This window comes from Lolium perenne, chromosome 6 (assembly GCF_019359855.2).
Source record: "Lolium perenne isolate Kyuss_39 chromosome 6, Kyuss_2.0, whole genome shotgun sequence".
Classification (NCBI taxonomy): domain Eukaryota; kingdom Viridiplantae; phylum Streptophyta; class Magnoliopsida; order Poales; family Poaceae; genus Lolium; species Lolium perenne.
The window spans coordinates 190,091,579-190,113,264 of record NC_067249.2 but is presented as its reverse complement, the minus strand read 5'-3'; the positions used below and the strand labels follow the sequence as shown (position 1 = coordinate 190,113,264).

At 43.6% G+C, this 21,686-nt stretch overlaps 1 protein-coding gene across 1 annotated transcript; it reads left to right on the top strand.

The window, feature by feature from the left end:
- Window positions 1–10,222: 10,222 nt before the first annotated feature.
- Window positions 10,223–11,234, top strand: LOC127306628 (uncharacterized). The gene is made up of 2 exons (XM_051337291.2): window positions 10,223–10,707; window positions 10,794–11,234. Exons 1-2 carry the CDS (start codon window positions 10,418–10,420, stop codon window positions 10,969–10,971), a joined length of 468 nt encoding a protein of 155 aa, XP_051193251.1. The 5' UTR covers window positions 10,223–10,417; the 3' UTR covers window positions 10,972–11,234.
- The last annotated feature ends 10,452 nt before the right edge of the window (window positions 11,235–21,686 follow it).

Sequence of the window (21,686 nt, the reverse complement as noted above, 5' to 3'; positions counted from 1 at the left end):
GCTAGCGCTATAAATTTGGCTTTCACGAAACATATTACAAATGCTCTCATAAAAGCTAGAGAAGAGAAACTAGAATGCGAAGCTTCTATTCCTAGGAAGCTAGAGGATGGTTTGGAGCCCATCATTAAGATGAAGGTCAATGACTTTGATTCTAATGATTTATGTGATCTTGGTGCAAGTATTTCCGTTATGCCTAAGAAAATCTATAATATGCTTGACTTGCCACCATTAAAAAATTGTTATTTGGATGTTAATATTGCTGATAACTCTACAAAGAAACCTTTGGGGAGAGTTGATAATGTTCGCATTACCGTTAACAATAACCTTGTCCCCGTTGATTTTGTTGTCTTGGATATTGAATGCAACGCATCTTGTCCCATTATATTGGGAAGACCTTTTCTTCGAACCGTTGGTGCTATCATTGATATGAAGGAAGGTAATATTAAATATCAATTTCCTCTCAAGAAAGGTATGGAACACTTCCCTAGAAAGAGAATGAAGTTACCTTTTGATTCTATTATTAGAACAAATTATGATGTTGACACTTCGTCTCTTGATAATACTTGATACACACTTTCTGCGCCTAGCTGAAAGGCGTTAAAGAAAAGCGCTTATGGGAGACAACCCATGTTTCTACTAAAGTACCTTTGTTTTATATTTGAGTCTTGGAAGTTGTTACTACTGTAGCAACCTCTCCTTATCTTAGTTTTGTGCATTGTTGTGCCAAGTAAAGTCGTTGATAGTAAGGTTCATACTAGATTTGGATTACTGCGCAGAAACAGATTTCTTTGCTGTCACGAATCTGGGCCTAATTCTCTGTAGGTAACTCATAAAATTATGCCAATTTACGTGAGTGATCCTCAGATATGTACGCAACTTTCATTCAATTTGAGCATTTTCATTTGATCAAGTCTGGTGCCTCAATAAAATTGGTCTTTACGAACTGTTCTGTTTTGACAGATTCTGCCTTTTATTTCGCATTGCCTGTTTTGCTATGCTTGATGGATTTTTCGATTCCATTGACTTTCAGTAGCTTTGTGCAATGTCCAGAAGTGTTAAGAATGATTATGTCACCTCTGAACATGTAAATTTTAATTGTGCACTAACCCTCTAATGAGTTGTTTTGAGTTTGGTGTGGAGGAAGTTTTCAAGGATCAAGAGAGGGAGATGATACAATATGATCAAGGAGAGTGAAAGCTCTAAGCTTGGGGATGCCCCGGTGGTTCACCCCTGCATATATCAAGAATCAAGCGTCTAAGCTTGGGGATGCCCAAGGCATCCCCTTCTTCATCGACAATATTATCAGGTTCCTCTAGTGAAACTATATTTTTATTCCATCACATCTTATGTACTTTGCTTGGAGCGTCTGTTTGTTTTTGTTTTTGTTTTGTTTGAATAAAATGGATCCTAGCATTCTTTGTGTGGGAGAGAGACACGCTCCGCTGTTGCATATGGACAAGTATGTCCTTAGGCTTTACTCATAGTATTCATGGCGAAAGTTTCTTCTTCGTTAAATTGTTATATGGTTGGAATCGGGAAATGATACATGTAGTAATTGCTAAAATGTCTTGGATAATGTGATACTTGGCAATTGTTTTGCTCATGTTTAAGCTCTTGCATCATATACTTTGCACCTATTAATGAAGAAATACATAGAGCTTGCTAAAATTTGGTTTGCATAATTGGTCTCTCTAAGGTCTAGATAATTTCTAGTATTGAGTTTGAACAACAAGGAAGACGGTGTAGAGTCTTATAATGTTTACAATATGTCTTTTATGTGAGTTTTGCTGCACCGCTTCATCCTTGTGTTTGTTTCAAATAGCCTTGCTAGCCTAAACCTTGTATCGAGAGGGAATACTTCTCATGCATCCAAATCCTTGAGCCAACCACTATGCCATTTGTGTCCACCATACCTACCTACTACATGGTATTTCTCCGCCATTCCAAAGTAAATTGCTTGAGTGCTACCTTTAAATTTCCATTCCTCTACCTTTGCAATATATAGCTCATGGGACAAATAGCCTAAAAACTATTGTGGTATTGAATATGTACTTATGCACTTTATCTCTTATTAAGTTGCTTGTTGTGCGATAACCATGTTCCTGGGGACGCCATCAACTACTCTTTGTTGAATATCATGTGAGTTGCTATGCATGTTCGTCTTGTCTGAAGTAAGGGAGATTTACCACTAAAATGGTTAGAGCATGCATAATGTTAGAGAAGAACATTGGGCCGCTAACTAAAGCCATGATCCATGGTGGAAGTTTCAGTTTTGGACAAATATCCTCAATCTCATATGAGAAAATTAATTGTTGCTACATGCTTATGCATAAAAGAGGAGTCCATTATATGTTGTCTATGTTGTCCCGGTATGGATGTCTAAGTTGAGAATAATCAATAGCGAGAAATCCGATGCGAGCTTTCTCCTTAGACCTTTGTACAGGCGGCATAGAGGTACCCCTTTGTGACACTTGGTTAAAACATGTGCATTGCAATGATAATCCAGGTAATCCGAGCTAATTAGGACAAGGTGCGGGCACTATTAGTATACTATGCATGAGGCTTGCAACTTGTAAGATATAACTTACATAACACATATGCTTTATTACTACCGTTGACAAAATTGTTTCTTGTTTTCAAAATCAAAGCTCTAGCACAAATATAGCAATCGATGCTTTCCTCTTTGAAGGACCATTCTTTTACTTTTATGTTGAGTCAGTTCACCTATTTCTCTCCATCTCAAGAAGCAAACACTTGTGTGAACTGTGCATTGATTCCTACATACTTGCATATTGCACTTGTTATATTACTTTACATTGACAACTATCCATGAGATATACATGTTACAAGTTGAAAGCAACCGCTGAAACTTAATCTTCCTTTGTGTTGCTTCAATACCTCTACTATGAATTATTGCTTTATGAGTTAACTCTTATGCAAGACTTATTGATGCTTGTCTTGAAGTACTATTCATGAAAAGTCTTTGCTATATGATTCATTTGTTTACTCATGTCATTTACATTGTTTGGATCGCTGCATTCATTACAAATGCTTACAATAGTATGATCAAGGTTATGATGGCATGTCACTCCAGAAATTATCTTTGTTATCGTTTACCTGCTCGGGACGAGCAGAAACTAAGCTTGGGGATGCTGATACGTCTCCGACGTATCGATAATTTCTTATGTTCCATGCCACATTATTGATGATATCTACATGTTTTATGCATACTTTATGTCATATTTATGCATTTTCCGGCACTAACCTATTAACGAGATGCCGAAGAGCCAGCTGCTGTTTTCTGCTGTTTTTGGTTTCAGAAATCCTAGTAAGGAAATATTCTCGGAATTGGACGAAATCAACGCCCAGGGGCCTATTTTCACACGAAGCTTCCAGAAGACCGAAGGGAAGACGAAGTGGGGCCACGAGGTGCCCAGACACCAGGGCGGCGCGACCCAAGCCTTGGCCGTGCCGACCTACTGTGTGGGGCCCTCGTGTGGCCCCCTGACCTGCCCTTCCGCCTACATATAGTCTTCGTCGCGAAACCCCCAGTACCGAGAGCCATGATACGGAAAACCTTCCAGAGACGCCGCCGCCGCCAATCCCATCTCGGGGGATTCAGGAGATCGCCTCCGGCACCCTGCCGGAGAGGGGATTCATCTCCCGGAGGACTCTACACCGCCATGGTCGTCTCCGGAGTGATGAGTGAGTAGTTCACCCCTGGACTATGGGTCCATAGCAATAGCTAGATGGTTGTCTTCTCCTTATGTGCTTCATTGTCGAATCTTGTGAGCTGCCTAACATGATCAAGATCATCTATCTGTAATGCTATATGTTGTGTTTGTTGGGATCCGATGGATAGAGAATACTATGTTATGTTGATTATCAATCTATGTGTTGTTTATGATCTTGCATGCTCTCCGTTACTAGTAGATGCTTTAGCCAAGTTGATGCTTGTAACTCCAAGAGGGAGTATTTATGCTCGATAGTGGGTTCATGTCTCCGTGAATCTGGGGGAGTGACAGAAGCCCCTAAGGTTATGGATGTGCTGTTGCCACTAGGGATAAAACATTGATGCTATGTCCGAGGATGTAGTTATTGATTACATTACGCACCATACTTAATGCAATTGTCTGTTGTTTTCAACTTAATACTGGAAGGGGTTCGGATGATAACCTGAAGGTGGACTTTTTAGGCATAGATGCATGCTGGATAGCGGTCTATGTACTTTGTCGTAATGCCCAATTAAATCTCATAATACTCATCATATCATGTATGTGCATTGTCATGCCCTCTCTATTTGTCAATTGCCCAACTGTAATTTGTTCACCCAACATGCTATTTATCTTATGGAAGAGACACCTCTAGTGAACTGTGGACCCCGGTCCATTCTTTTACATCGAATACAATCTGCTGCAATACTTGTTCTACTGTTCTCTGCAAACAATCATCATCCACACTATACATCTAATCCTTTGTTACAGCAAGCCGGTGAGATTGACAACCTCACTGTTACGTTGGGACAAAGTACTTTGGTTGTGTTGTGCAGGTTCCACGTTGGCACCGGAATCCCTGGTGTTGCGCCGCACTACATCTCGCCGCATCAACCTTCAACGTGCTTCTTGGCTCCTACTGGTTCGATAAACCTTGGTTTCGTACTGAGGGAAAACTTGCCGCTGTACGCATCACACCTTACTCTTGGGGTTTCCAACGGTCGCGTGATGTACGCGTATCAAGCAGTCGTGTGCAAGGTAGCTGGCATGACCTCAATATGCTGGATCTTAAATTTGATCAACTTTTGGCATCTTGATATGTAAAAATCTCCAACGATCTCGCATTTTACGATTTAGCTTCTCTGATTGACCCCAACTTTACTCTATTCATCTTTACTATTAAATTGCAATAGGTGGCTGCCTGGTGTCACAAACGGGCCAAACAAATTCTATAGGCCCGACATCTCCTGAAAATCCTAGGCCGCTTTGGTCCGTCCCAATAAACGTGTTTGTCCATCGCTCGCCCGATTGTCCCGATGGATGGTCTCCACGCGTTGTAAAGTTTCGTACCTTTAGCAAACTCTGATCCGGACGTTGTAAAGTTTCGTATGTTCAACAGACTCTGATCGATCCGGATCAAAATAGCCTAGCTACGTTAGGCTACGTCCGGTCTCCAGGCAACCTACGGTAACCGGATTTAAGAGATCACATATAGCGCACCCTAGCCAGGGCGATCGTGAGAAAATTCGAGAGGCCTAGCTAACATGGCCGTTCCCGTACTAGGCAGCAGCGGCAAAGATGAGTTGCGGAGATCCATCCGACCAAGCCAGAAAATACTAGATCAATCGATTTCCTTTGCAACAAGGTGAAGATCGCGAACTTCGGCTCGCATGATTGACGCCGGCGGCGAAGGGTTAGAAAAAGTCAAAAGATACCAGCTAGGTCGCGTGGCGCCCCTTGGTTGGTGGCACCAAGATCGTCGCGGTTGAGGCGCGCACCCATGTCGCTGGCCTGGAGCAGCTGCAACACCTCAACGAAGACCTGCTCCGTTCGGGACGCCACCCTGCTCGGCGCCGTCCCTACCATCTCTCTTCAAGGAGCGCCGCCACGCATGCTTCGGAACTCGCCATCAGAGACAGAGCGCCCCAACGTGGAGATGAGCGCCTCGGGCGCCTGAATAACCTGCGAACAGGAGCAGCTCGTACCGTGCAGCAGCAAAGCGTAGGGCACGCCGTTCGCCACCTATCACCCCGCTGGTCTTCGGGTCGTCTTGGCTGCATGAAAAACAAAACGATCATGTTTTGTGCCCCTAGCAATCCAATCCCGGCCGTCATCACCGTACACCGGAACAGAGGTAAAACGAAGAAGAGTTGTTGTGCGTAGGGCATACAGCTGTATGCTGCAAAGTAATAAGGATCACGCCATCGCCGTCGTGATGGCCAAGTTCATCTCGCCGCGCTATATTCCAGGTCTTATTGCCTGCGCTTTGGCTGCACACGCTATTTAGCAGTTACAATTGCGCGATGACGCGCTGCATCAGCTCAAGCGTGCATAGATACGTATGGCAGCACCAAGTGCAGCTGAATCGCGTATAGACACTCTGCCTGGAGGTGCTGAGATTGAACCAGAAAAGGGTGCAGACTGAACCAGAAAAGGGTAATCCCATCGTTTGCTTGCTGGACAACCCAGGCAACTCCTGATTGTGATTGACCTCATCAGGATTTACTGTAAGATTGGCTTGAACGAGTAACGCACATTTGAGGAGCATCATTGCTCAGTTTGATCAACATCCATAAGTTTTAAGTTAGAATATATACCCATATATATGATACATACGTTTTTGATTATGTTGTCAAATCAAGTAATTTCTTTCTTTCATGAAGGTGACTTCGCCCAAAGATGATGCTTCTTGTTTCACGAAGCACCCTAATCATTTGGTCAAATCGGGTTGGATCGGGCAATCCGCATCCTAACTACTCCCCCCAAAGATTTATCCGTCTTCTTTCGCATCCTCTAATCATTGACCTCGAGAGAGGGAGACAAAGGCTTTCGCTGCGCGAGGTGAGGTGGCGGTGGTGCTGACACACGTGTGCCGGGCTGCCTAACTAAAACATCGGGTAGAGGCGAAAATGGTGGCACACATGACTATGGAGGGTGCCATGGAGGCGCTAAATGCATGTACCAACGAGCCGTAATAACCCCATTACAACGCATGGGCAATTTTACTAGTCATCCTAAGTTACATAAAAGTAAACAAATTGAAATTTACATAAACTAAGGATTTTATAATTCTCATATTGTAAAATGGAAATTAACAATTATGCAACAAAAAAAAGTAGAATGACATGTAAAGTTTTTCAAGCCAGACACAACCGGATGCCCTTGACATCCAAACTAACATGTTGAAGTGTTGGAAATATACTCGAGGGGCAATAATGAAGTTGTTATCATTCCATTTCCATGTTTATGATTATGTTTATATTCTATGATATAATTGTATCTATTCCTGAATGTGAGATTCAGAGGAAAATATTATTACATGTGTAAAATAATAAACACCAAAATAGATCCCTAGCCATGTCTCTAGACTAGCTCATGTGTTATTGATGGTCTTGTTTTACTTACCATGGGTGTAAGTAAAGTGTTATGAGATTTCCGATGATATATGAGAACACATTGTTAGGGTGAACAATGTTTTTGGAAAGGCATCATTGATATACTAACATACATGTTGCCAATATATTGTCAGTAATTTCTCAAATGTTTTAATGTTTATTAGCTTCCTTCAACCATGGGAATATCAAAGTCGTTGATACTAGATGGTTACTTATTGTTGCATGTGTGAGAACGCGTACACCGGGGTCCCCACCCCCTTATTTGTTTGGTAGTGGGCGTAAGGCGCTGCTACCCGGATGGAGCTGAACACACATAAACACGAGGAATTTTACCTAGGTTCAGGTCGCGCGAAGCGAATCCCTACGTCCTTCTTGTCTAATTATTTTGGTGGTCTTCCTTCTCCTCATTTCCACACCTAAGAGTTCAACACTCCAATCTTCCAACCCTTTGCTACAGTCTCATGGACCTCCTTTTATACCACAAGCGATTACCACATGAGCTAGTTGCATACTTGACACCTATACTAACAGGTGGCGACCAGCGGGAGAGGTGGAAGTTGAAAGAATAGATGTCCAGCATGCGTGACTGCTCCCTGCTGCCGATGCAACGTCCTTGAGCCATCGTGTCACCTTGCTTCCACACACAGGGTGGCAGGTGTACTTTGCCCGACGGGCATTGAATTCCTCTGCACCCGTCCTAGGGAGATGGTGCCAAGTGTCTGACATGCCGTTTTCGGCGAGGACACGTCTCCGAACCCCGGGAATGCGTTGAGCGAGTTGACCAAGTCACAGTGTCTGTTCACGTGGTTTCGCTGAGTCAAGGGTGCACAACACGTTCGTCTACAGCCGTACTACGAAGGGTTCCATGGACGCCCGCCGGGAACGATTCGTTGCTTCCGGGGAGGCCCACTGAGGCAAGCTCCTCGAAGATGTCTTGAGGTTAGCTTCAAAGACATCTTCAAGAAGCTCTGCCATATGAGCCTTCCTTGCCCAACCTTGGTGGAACTCTCATCATGGTGCACTTCCCTTGAAGATGTAGATCTTGTAGGTCTCGACACCCTTCTTGTACGCCAGTGAGGTGGGAAACCAATGCGCTCTAGGGGTATTTATACCTGGTGCATCTCTTCCGGCATTGTCGTCCTCTTTCGGCATGACGTCGTGCCATCCATGCCTTATCGTCTTGAACAACAGCTCAACCCACACATCTAGCATCGTGGTGACCCCCGTTCGCACTACACCGACACTTATGAAGAGAACAAACATTAATTATAACTAGGTAATTATAAATGTGGCTTTCTAATATACTGTAAAGTATGTCATTGCTCAGGATGTGTAAACCACCGAAAATAAATATGAAAATGTTCCTTATGACGAAAAAGGTTCAAACGACTTCTTAATTAAATATGTGAGAATTTTTATGGTTATACAAATCCTGCTATCGATTACTATCGTGGAAGCTGTTCTTGAAATTTCAACATATGATCAGACCATTGAAATGAAGAATGGGTAGAAGGATTAAAAAGTGTGTTGGAGAGTCATAAGTGTTCCGGAAGGTCCTAGATGAATCTGGTGATGTATGAAAGTGTCCAGGAAGATATTGGAAGGTACCAGAAGTTCCTAGAAGATTGTGGAAGGTTCCGAAACATCTAGAAGGTTCCAACATATTTAAGAAGCGGAAGGTCCACTGGACTGCTTCCCCGCATTTTCTTGTGGGGCAAGGTGCCCATTGCCCGAATAGGAAAGGGAGAGGATAGTTTGAGTCTAACTAGAACTCCTCTCCCTTGGAAACCAACCCAGCCACTTATATACAGAGAAGAAGGGTACCCCAAAGGACACACAAGTCGTAGCCATTGCCCCGTCTTGGTTGCATCTCAGCCCCAGAGCCCCAAATCCTAGGTGCCACACCTCCTCTCTCACAGAGTCACGCTACCGGAATATCCACCCCCTTCTAGATATAATCTAGAGGGTGATCTCGAAGGCCCAATCTTCATCAAGTTGGTTCCTCATCCCATTGGTGCGCTAGATCGCACAACAGCTGGTGTACACTGGAATGCTTGGAGGCGTCGTCTACTTCAATGCTTCATCATGATGATCTTCGTGAGGAGAAAACTCGCGCGGCTAGGAGGTATAACCTAGGCGCTGGAGGGAGAGTACTTGATCGACAACATCATCAACTCTGTTGCGCTGATGTGATCGAATACTCCTCAAGGGTATAACCTCGTTGCTTGCACCTCGATAGTGATCTTGGTATGTTGTGTGTCGTAAAAAAAAAATGCGTAGCCCGTTGCCCAACATGAAGGTGGAGTCTTCTCGGAGGTGACACTCTTGGATGGTAATGTAGGGGTGATTCGGAGGAAAAAAGGCTAAAAATTTGGAGGCATCTCTAGCATGATGTTTTATTTTTTTCTCGTATTTCAACCTTCTACATATCTATTCATTTTGAATATAAGGCATTGTTTCTTTTGTTTTGAGGTGTTTGCATGAGGTTGCGAACCTTTTTTGATCTTTGTGGTGTGTTGGTTTCTATTTATACACACAAAAAATTGAGATAAACTCTTTTATGAAAAAGAAAAACCTTGTATTCACATGCTGCCTGATGTGGCACCCTAGTCCGTGGCATGTCGACCTCGGATCTGGGCTCGGTCTTTCAAGATTCAATGACACTTGTTTTTTGAGAGAATACGGTACTTTATCTTTCCAGATTGGATGGCACTTGATGTGGTTCAAACTACAACATTGCATGGTTTTCAAATCTGGTTCAGCGTGTCACAGAAATTAGATCTGATTCAATTGTCGCACTACGGTAACTTTTTATGCAGTAAAAAGGAAGTCCTCATATTCTTACATTGTCTTCCTCAGCATTCCACAAGAGTACCAGCAATCCAAATGGTTCGAGGTGGGAATTTACTCGAAACTTATATATCAGCTAGCTGTGGGAAGCCACCAGCCAATTTCATCCATTACAGGGTGTCATGCTGTATACACAGCACATTAGTATCTATCTTTAGGTGCATGTAACCAACCCACACAAACATGTGAAAGGTAATGGCCGGTACATACTAATCGACCCATATGCCAGGATAAAACTTTCCTCATTGGCATGATTGGTGCCCTCCCTCCATCGCCAGATCAAAGGCCAGATGCTAAACCAACTATGGCTAAAGCTAAAATCGGCTGAAACCGTTAGCTCTTGCCTATTAATCGTCCTCCATTGGCTTCTTGTGTCCCCCGAGCGCTTCTTCTAGGTTTCCTTCGCCTCCTTCTCGGCTCCGGACCCGGCGGCAGGTTGCGTGCCAGCTGACGGGGCCGATGGAGTTCAACGCCTCCTACTTCCACGCGTTCGGCAACCCCGACTTCGCGGCGGTCTTCTCCGGTGGCAGCGCGCAGGCCCTCCGGCCGCCGTGCCCCTCGGCCGGCGGCGACGGCGACGGAGCCAGCGTGAAGGCGGAGAAGGGAGCGGTGGCTAGGCAAAGCACCACCGCCACCCCATCGTCCGTGACCTTTACGGTCCCGGACGAGGAGCTGGGAGAGGCGCAACACTTCCTCAACGAGTGCTCCCGCTGTCGCAAATGCCTCACCGGCGACATCTTCATGTACAGGTCAACTACTACGCCCACAATCGTCGTACGTCATGATAGAACCTGCGTATCTTGCTCACAATATTGCTATTACGCCTTGCGTTCAGAGGGGACACGCCATTCTGCAGCGAGGAATGTAGGAGGAAGCAAATCGAGACGGAGAAGGCCAGACACCGGAGGAAGAAGCAAAACTCCCCAAAGGCGCAGGCGGCCGTGGCGGCGGCTGTGGCAGCGGCGGCGGAGAGAGAGAACGAACCCCAGCGGCGACGACCGCAGCCACAGTAGAGCTCATCGGGCATTTGCCTATCCACGGTTTCAGCATGCATGCCTGCTGCAGAAGAGCGTGAGATCCTACGTACTACGGACAGAGGAAGAGCATATATCCTAGTTACACGTCGGGATTGGTAATACCACATACTATACAATTTTGAATCACTACCTGATATTCCCACCTTTTGTAATTTCTAGGGAAAATTGCTCCTCTTTTTGTTTGCTCCTGATTCAGATCACGGCCACTTGAAGAGCCTATGAGCCATTTTCTTCTGCTATGCGTCTATTGTATTTTTTCACATTTTAGTAGTTATTGTTTCCTTTACGAAAATCGTTGCTGCGCAATCTTAGATGTCCTAATTAAACCAGCATTATAGCCTCATCATTCATGGGCATGAGAGCATCTCCAATGGGCGCACAAAAAGCCGGCGCGCTAAACCTCCGTTTCGCCGCGCTGTAAACCGCTGGCGCGCGTGATACCGAATTTTCCCCCGCCGGATGCTCCATTTTGCAGCGCACGCTGGTGCGGAAAAAAGCACCTCCGCCGGAGGCTCTATTTTGCAGCGCGCGGCACGGCGCAAACTGCTAAATTCGACCGTTCATTTCAAAATTAATCGAACAAACTATGAAAATTTGATCGAAAATACGAATATATTAAAAGTTCAACGATATAGCGCGACATAGAGGACGAAAATACGAAATTTGATTAATTTTTAAACTACTCGTGCGACTCCCAGTCGAAGTCCGAGGAGTGGGTGCTCGGAGTCGTCTCCGACACCGGCGTCGTCGTCCACTCAAAGGAGGAGGAGGAGGAGAGGACGATGGTGGACGGCCCTGCGCCGTTCTTCTTTTCCTCCTCCTTCCTCGCCGCCTTCTCGGCCCTCGCCGCCTTCCTCACCGTGGACTCGGCGTGGCGCTTGTCGCGGCTGGCTTTCTTCTTCGACTTCGCCGCCGCCTTCTCCTCCTCCTTCTGCGCGTAGAAGGCTTCCGTGGCGGTGACGTCTTCCGGGAATCGGCGCGCCCACTCGAGGCGGAGGGCCTTGTCGCGCTCGGCGATGAGGAGGCGCTGCTCCAGCTCCCGTTGGCGGCGCTGCTGCTCGCGTGTGATGGCCGGCGGCGACGGCGCGAGCATCTCCGCCTGCTCCCGCGTCCAGACATCATGAAAATTCATGGTCCGGCGGGAGCGGCCGAGCCGCCAGGCGATGGCGTCGTACGCCCGCGCCGCCTCGTGCGCCGTGTCAAACGTGCCGAGGCGGATCCGCTCGTCGCCGGAGCGGATTTCCGCGTCGAACCGGCCGCTCGGCCGCGCCCGAACGCCGTGGTAGCCGGAGGCGGGGCGGCGGAGCGGAGGCATCGTCGTCGCGGAGGCGGGGCGTCGGCGGGAGAGAGGGAGAGGTGGGGAGAGAGACGGAGCGGCGCGGAGATGAAGCGGACGCGTGGAAGTTTCAGGCCGTTGGCGCGTTCGCGCTTGTCGCGTTTATAGCGCGCGCGGCAGCGGACGTGGCAATTCTCCCTCGCGGAATAGCGCGAACTCGCACGCGTGGCAAAGTTTTTTAGCGTGCGCGCTTTTTTCCCGCGTCCGCTGGAGCTTCGCGCGAGCACCCGCGCGCGTCAAACCGGCATTTTTTTTCGCGCAGCCGTTTTAGCGCGCCTGTTGGAGATGCTCTGATAAACTAGCATCTCAGTCCGTCGAGGACCAACATTATAATGGCCAGTGTTAAGCACCAATGCTTATCTCTATAAGAGAAAGTGCCTAGTTAAGCATTTTCCTTCTATAAATAAGCATTAGTGTGATAGGAAATACCAGTTATAGCATCTCCATGAGAACCTTGCATTGTACTCCCTCCGGTCGAATTTAATCGACGCGGAGGGAGAGCTGCGCGTGCGTGTGCTTATGAAGGTGAGCGCGTCGATGTTTTAGGACTAGAGGTAGTAGATGCTCAAAGATGTCTCCCCTCCCCGCTCATAGTTAGTGTGATAGAAGAGATTTTTTTAAGTGATATATTATGTCTCCTACAAACGTTAGTAAGGATGTAAATTGGTTTCGTTAAAACATAATAGAAGATATGCATGATTACAATGTCACCTCATCTTGAACCGTATTACATCTGTTCCATAATTTTTTCCATGGTTTTAGTTCACAAAAAAACTATGAAATGGATTTAGTACATGCAAATCTTTTAAAGAGATTTTTGACTCAACATCATATGAAATGAAATGTAGGCTGAAAACCTGGAATTCCTATAGGGATAGTACAAAACGTTGTGCTACTCCTACACATGCACAACTCATGGATTGGAATATTCTAAAAAAATAGAAATAATTTTAATCGGAATAGACCTAGGTATTGATATTTTAGGACTTATATATGCATATTTTTATGGATCTCCATCGAACAACTTCCAACCTGTGGAGGGTCTGAATCCCATCCAAAGGTGGAACAATAAATTACGTGCTACGAGTAGATACATTGGACGATGGGCAAGCCATACGATAGGTTTTTTAAGAAAAGAAAAGATCCTCTTATCGACCATTATTGATGAGTTGGAGGCGCTTGTAGAAGTGAGACCACTAACCACGCAAGAGATTGAGCTTACAAGTCAACCAAATGCCCAGTTGGCCAATCTTCTACCTGAAGAGGAGCTAAAATAGTATCAACGGTCGAAGGCTCGATTTATTTTAGAAGGAGATTCGAATGCAAGATACTTTTATAGTGTACCAAAATAGCGGACACATGAAGAAATATATTCACTCTCTTGTATAGGATGAGGGCACGGTTGATGGCCATGAGCAGCTAAATATTATATTAAAATATTATAGATGTCTCTTTGGGGATCTAGATGAACGAAACTTCACAATGGGTGAAACACGCATAGATGACATTCATCAAGTTACCAATGAGGAAAATGCTATCCTGGTTGTCCCCTATTATGAGGACGAGGTAAAGAAGGCAGTTTTTCAAATGAAACATAATAAAGTGTTAGGTCCGGATGGATTTCCAGCTGAGTTCTACCATAACTTCTAGGACATTGTCAAAACGTACTTGTTGAAGCTTTTCGGTGCTCTTCATGAAGGTCAACTAGAGTTATTTCGCTTACATTTAGTGAGATAATTTTAGTGCCAAAGGTTAATGAAGCAGAAAAGATTCAGTAATACATACATATCTGTCTACTTAATATTTGCTTTAAGATTTTCACGAAAACTGCTACTATCGGGCTTAATTCCATGGGTGATCATGTGGTTCGCCCTACTCAAACTTCCTTAATGCAAGGAATATATATCCTAGACGGGGCCGTTACCTTGCATGAAATAGTTCACGAGTTATATCGTAAAAAGATGAATGGCGTTATCCTAAAAATTGAATCCGAAAAAGCCTATAATAAAGTAAAATGGTCATTTCTTCAGCAAACACTTGAAATGAAACGTTTTTTTTATGAGTGGCGTGTTGTAATCCACAATTTTGTTTTCGGACGAAGTGTGGCCGTCAAAGTCAATGATGACGTGGTTCGGTTCTTTCAGACGAAAATAGGATTAAGGTAAGGTGACCCGCTATCACCCATGCTATTTATTATATTGGATGATATGTAGCCATTATGATAGAGCATGCTAAGGTTGATGGGAAAATTGGTGGACTATCGATTATTCAATATGTCAATGATACAATTATCTTTATGGAACATGAACATGACCTTGAAAAAGTGAAAAATCTAAAATTGATGCTATTATCTTTTGAGCAATTATCAGGTCTAAAAGTTAACTTCCATTAAAGTGAGTTGATTTGTTTGGTAAGGCCCAAGACGAGGATGAACTTCACACCGAAGCTTTTTGGATGTGGGTTGGGTAAGTTTCTAATAAGCTATCTAGGTATTCCAATTCATTATAAGAGGCTTACGATTGCTGAATGGAAACACGTCGAGGAGTGACTGCAAAATTAAGCGGCTTATTAGTTGGAAAGGCAAATCACTATCTCTGGATGGAAGATTGGTTCTAATTAATTCAGTACTAACCAATATGGTATGGTATATGATTTTCTTCTTCTAGTTACCCAAAGGAGGCTTGCAGAGATTGGATTATTTCTGATCAAGATTCTTCTAGCAATGAGATAATGAGAACAAAAAATACCGGTTTACTAAATGAAATGTTGTTTGTCGCCCAAAACAAAAAGGAGGGCTCGGTGTCCACGATCTTGAGATCAAGAACAGAGCGCTACTAGGTAAATGGCTTTCCATGCTCCTTACTGAGAAAGTATGTTGGCTCACATGCATTGACCCATGTTTATTGGAAAGCTGGAGATTCACTCTTCTGGTATGGTCTTATGGCAATGAAGAAGTATTATTTTTCACATATGGATCCTTGTCTATTAAGGATGAATCTGAGGTAAGGTTCTGGGAGGATAAGTGATTGGATAATACCACACTTCGGGAACAATGTCCAGCTGTGTATAGTATTGTGCGTCACAAGGGCGATACCTTAGCTAAGGTGATGGGATTTTCCCCGCTGAATGTGACAATCAAAAGGAATCTCGTTGGGCCTAGGCTTGCATTTGTGCATTGCTTCAAGGGTTGTCTCTTGTCGACTTGTCGCATCGCTCTAATGAGTTTAGCTGGAATCTAAACGAGAATGGCAAGTTCTCAGTTGATTCTATGTACAAAGCATTAATCTAATCTTTGGTGCCAGTTTCTAATAAAAAATAAATTTAGAAAATGAAGATACCGCTAAAAACTAAGGTGTTTGTGTGGTATCTTCGTAGAGGAGTAATCCTCACCAAGGACAACCTTGCAAACGGTAACTGGCAGGAAAGTACAAAGTGTGTCTTTTGCGGTCATGAAGAGACCATTAAACACTTATTCTTCCATTGCCATTTCGCTAGATCTATATGATCAATCATCCAAAGTTCAACCTTATACCCACCTCGTAGGGATGCAAATATTTTTGAAAATTGGCTGAATGGGGTGGCGAATAGGTTTTAATTACTTATTAGGGTGGGAGTGCTTGCCTCTTCAACGTTTGGAGAAACAAGACCTATCCATGGAGGTGTCTACGCGGAATATGATGAAGGACTTTATTATCCAACCTAGGTGAGAGCGTAATCTCAGGATTGGACCTCCACTCCATCAACCAACATGGGTGTCAACGTAATCTCACAATAGTCCTTAGTACTTGTATTAAGTTCTTTTTTATTTTTATGTGTTGGTAACTTTGATTGTGAGGCGGCTGTGTGAATCTTAATTATACAGAAGCCGGATGTTATTATTGCACTTTTTAATAATAAAGTTGCTCTTTACGAAAAAATAAACAAACACTTGATTCATTTCGAGATCCAAAACGTGGCACTAACCAGTGGGGCTATAAACTTATAAAGTAATGAGTATCCACAGAAATCACCAAAGCTGAAAGGAGAGGTTTACCGAAAGAAAAAGATGTGACAGAGAAGAGTGGAGACTGCTTGGCCAGCAGATCTGCTCCCAAAGCCGTAGCCAGCGCGTCGGTCTCCACGCGGCGGATCCAGGCCAGAGCATCCAGCGACAGGTAGGTCCTGCACTATTTCTAAGAGCTCCGACGACGTCTCCTCCGCCTCTCCGCCCCGCCACTATTAAACCCCCACCACGCCACACCTTTTCCTCTTACCTCCTCAAGAAGCATCAGACCTCCGACGGAGACGCGCAAAAGGCACAGGGAAAAATCGCATAAGAGCAAGGAAGCTCTGCAATCAAGCAAAGGCAAAGCCCTGACATTGCGCATCTCGCCGGAGCTTGCTCCTACGCGCTCTGCAACGAAGAAGATGGCAAGAAGAGGAGGGAACACGCCTTTCCTGGACGCGTGCTTCCTCTGTAGAAAGCCGATCGCCGGCGACCGCGACATCTTCATGTACAGGTACAGCCATTCTACATTTCTACCACTCTCATCCCTCTTTTTTCCGCATCAGATAATCGGGTATGTGAGTGACTAACCAATGAATCTCCTGCGCCGATCGAACAGAGGCGACACGCCGTTCTGCAGCGAGGAGTGCAGGCGCGTGCAGATGGAGGCGGACGAGGCGGCGGAGCGGAAGGAGAAAGCTTGCTCCGGGAGGCTGACGCAGCCGGTGCCACCTGCCAGCGAAGTGCAGGCCCCTGACGAGCGTGGAAAGGTTCGAGCAGGGTCGATCCTAGCCTTGTAACTGAAGTTCCAAATCGTGTCTGCCGGTGACTTTTTTTTTTCTCTTTCGAAGATCTCACATGATCGCTTTCGTTTCCGCATATACACGGGTTTGTGTTTTTTTGTTCAAACCCTTGGATTGTACTTAGTGATGGTTTTCATGTACCATTTGGCCGCGTGTGTTTTGCGTATCGTTTGCACTAGTCGAAATATACAGAGAGAATAAAAGTGACAATGTGGTTGCTTCAAGAAAATGTTGATAGGCCAATTTACGATCAATGTTGTCTTGGTTTAAACATTAGAGTGAATTCTATCTTTTACCATGTAGTTGTACATTTGTCCGGAAGCTCACTTTGTAGCTCGGGCAACACATAGCTCGTTTTAGAAACAAAATTGAGATCGGTATTTGAAAAAAAATTAAAAAAATGAAAAAGAATATGTCTATAGGTAATTATGTATCCCACAATCATGTAAAATTTCAATCCAAAACCCATTGTAATCTGGGCTACACAAAAATAACAAATTTCTAACAGTTTTGGGGATTTTAAAAATGTGTAGTATTCATTGTTCTCAGATCTATGAAGTTTCTGACATTTTCATATAGACCAGAGTACGTATTTCGTACTGCAATTTTACACACTTGTGGTATATATCCCTAACTATGCAGATTTATTTATTTTAACTTTAAAATACTATTTTTGAATTTACCAATGAAAGCGAGCTACATCTAGCTCATCCTCTAAAACGTTGCACTCTATATTTATAACACATATTACCTCATTCAATTGAACTTCTATAGAAATATTCAATTTTAAAGAATTTTAGCATGGATTTACCTTAATTTAGCATTTTGCTTGTTTAAGTTAGATGTGACCGGCATGTTGCGTCGATTATTCGTAACAAAAAATGTAAAGAGCGGAGGGTGTCATTGACGATCATGTCCATATTTATCTTGTCCATCTGTTCCGTTCCTCATTGTCGTCCTGGTAATTTTGGGCCCCTTGCGTCACCTTACACCTTTTCTACTCGACGAGGTAATTAGTGTGGCAAATGCATAACTAGGAGGTAAAATGTGTAATTCACTCTTCGGTTTATTCTCTCATGCATGTACTCGTGACCTAAGATCTTTTTTTCATGATAAATGGTGTTTTACTTAACTCAAAAGTTTGCACTAATGTGTTGCAAGCCATAAGAGCTCTGACCCGACTTTTGCATAACTAGGATACACACCACCACATTATAAGAAAAAAAATGGCGCTAAACAAGCACATGAATGTCTCATAAAATGCCTAGACTAAACCGTCATACATGTCATAAAAAAATTATGTCTCGCCGCCTTCTCCAATCGTGTACGAACCTATGTAAATAAGTTAACTATAACCCACCACTTGAATGAGTGACCATACATGATCATATAGATTGGTCAAATATATGTACATTGAGCAAATGTTTGATTACTCTGTCATGAAACCTAAACAACAGTTTAAGTTTTCATACCCCAGTTACACTTTGCAAGGTTATTCTGGGGTGCCGGTGCCGACATGTGTACGCTATTGATTAACAAAACTATTCAGGTGATTTACTTGACGTTAGTCTGCCAACTACCAAGCCATGCATGCTTTAAATTCACAGTGGACGGTGGCCGTGGGTCACCCGTCACCATTCCGTTCGTCCTTCGGTCGGTAAGTCGGAGCAACCGACAGTCTCCGTGACGTGCGCGTCCAAAGAAAAATTAGTACGTCCCAGACATGTAGTTACTACATGATATGGTTGCAGGACCCATTAATCACATGATGACATGATCAACCACGTTAAATACAAGAACCCAAGAGTATGAAGCTGATTGATTAGTAGGTCACCATCGGTGAGGTGAAACGTACCAAGTAGACGCAGTGACACCTTGGTACCACCTTTAGTGACACTTTTGTTGTGGAGTTTTGATTATACAACTCTGATGACACACTGTTTTCTCTACTATACCTTTTTTTAGGGTACAGCCCGTATATTCTTTTTTTTTTGAAAAAGTTGCATATGGCCTTTATTAAAATTATTGAAACAACATTCAGGTCACCTTATTACAAGCTTATTACGAATCACGGATCACTAAGAGTCGATACATGGATCAACCACTTGAAAAAAGATAAAGTAAACAACTGCCAAAGAATCAACATGTTAATCTTCGATCAAGCTGCTAACCGCACCGACTGAATAAATCCTGAGCGACCACCTTCAGACGGTTGCACTCAAAATTCATGTTCTGGCGGTGCTCCTCCAGCTGGAGACATAACCACGAACGGGTCCAATAAGTAGCAAGGGGAACAACCTGCAAAAAGGAAGCATGTTTTGATTTTTTTTTTAAATAAAGTCATTGTTGACATGTCATATTGCCCATAAGATAGCACAAATACCAACTCTAGTCCGGCTTTTGACTCTTTTGAAAGGCTACGTGTGAGGCCCCGGACTAGCTATCCGAAACACCCGTTATGCATACACATTCACGATCCCATGATCAGTGTGTCGTGAAAGCATAACCGAACTGGTATCAAATACATCATCCATTACAGTACCGAATAAAAATATTACAACAGGTCACATGACCAATACTTACATAACAGCCGCAATGACAGGAGATCAACAATCACACAGCGGAAATACTTCAGACGAAAGCGTCCGCATGGCCCAAGTCATGCCATAACCCTACAGGCAACTGACTGGGAAGACGTTCCTAGTTTGCATAGACGTTGTCGACTCCTCTTCATCTGTCGGATTTCACCAAATCTGGCCAAGTAAATAGTCAGGGACAAAGCCATGAGTACATTATGAATTGCACTCGCAAACCACCTTAGAGAGAAATAAAGGATATGCAATTTGGCAGTAGCAAGGATCAGGCACTATTCTAGGGTTACAAGGAGCGAGAGATAGTTTCTCTCGAGAGTATTACATCTCTATATCTTTGTTGAAAACCTTTTTGAAAACAAGTTTCTTTTGAAGACTAATAGATAAGGATGACCCAATTTTCCTTTTCGGCCATCAGAATGACCAAAACAACTTTACCAATTTTTCCACCGTACCTCCCAGGTACATTTCCTCCAGTCCCACTCGTATTTTTCCGTACCTCCCAGGTACATTTCCAAAACCTTTTTGAAAAACACTTTTGTAAAACAAAACTATTCAGCGTAGATATCATGCCTTCCCAACCGTCCTTAACCGTGGACACGGCTATTCGAATAGTTTTCACTCTGCAGAGGTTGTACACTTTCCCCATAAGATCCGAATACTTATCGTGTGGGCATCATCCCTGCATAACAACATATGCCACGACAAGCACCCGATCGTAGTTTTTCGCCTGCTCTCTTTAGCCTAAGACATGCCGCCTAGAGTTGTACCTTCCAACACCAGAGTCTGAGGGGTCGTTTACCTAGGAGTAGCAAATTCCCCGACCAGCTCGATCCTCCGGTGAAAGATCGAGATATCGCCTAGAGGGGGGGTGAATAGGCAATTACAAACTCTTGCGGATTTGTCTTGTAAGAATGCGGAATTAAACTAACGTTTAGTTTACAAGCACAAACCCTAAATATGCTAAGCTCAACTAAGTGTAACAATGGCAACTAGAGCTAAGCAAGATAGACACAAGATATATGTAGTACAAGTGATAGCAAGATATATGTACTTCAAGCACGATGGCTATCACAAGGAAATAGAGCTCGGGTATAGAAATAACCGAGGCACGCGGAGACGAGGATGTATGTAATGTCCCAGGTTTAGAGACGATCGAGGGGTAGATTTTAGAAAGGGATGTGCATTGCATTGTAAATTCTGGGGAAATTTCACGCTTTTAAACAAAAACTGCATCGGAGGGGGACAAGTTTCTCTCTCGACACCTTACAGGGTTAGGGTTTCGAGAGTGCGACAAACTTGTTTCTCATCTAACTAAACTAGGGTTTTGAGAAGAGAGGGGAGAGTTTGCATCACAACTTAAGTTGCATGATTGAATTCAAACCTAAGTTGAATTTGAATTTCAAATTCAAACATCAAATAAATATCTCATAAATTCAATTGTGAGGAAATTCATTAAGTAAATTATAAATAATAAACAATATGAACAATTAAAATAAAGTAAAGCTCATTAGAGAAAACTTTGAGCTTTATTGATATTCACACAAAATACAATGTCAATTACAATATCCAGAATTGAAATATAAATTTACAACACATTACAAGAATTGGAGAAATAGAAAAATAAAAGAAAAAGAAAAGAAAATTACAAGTAAATGAAATGTCCTAAATTACACATGATAATCTCCTTGATAAGCTTGATCCAGATGATCTTGATCTTCATCTTGATCATCTTCTGGTTTCCCTGCACTCAAACAAAACAAAACACCAATTATGCCAAGTGGCATTGCCACTTGGCAGGTTAGTAGAATAATGAAAATGAGAAGATATGGATCAGCTCGGCCACTTGGCAGGTTAGTAGAATAATGAAAATGAGAAGATATGGATCAGCTCTGCCGAGCTGATCATCTCACAGCCAAGCACATGCCAGATACCAAGTATCTGGTATATACACACACACAAGCAGCTCACACAGC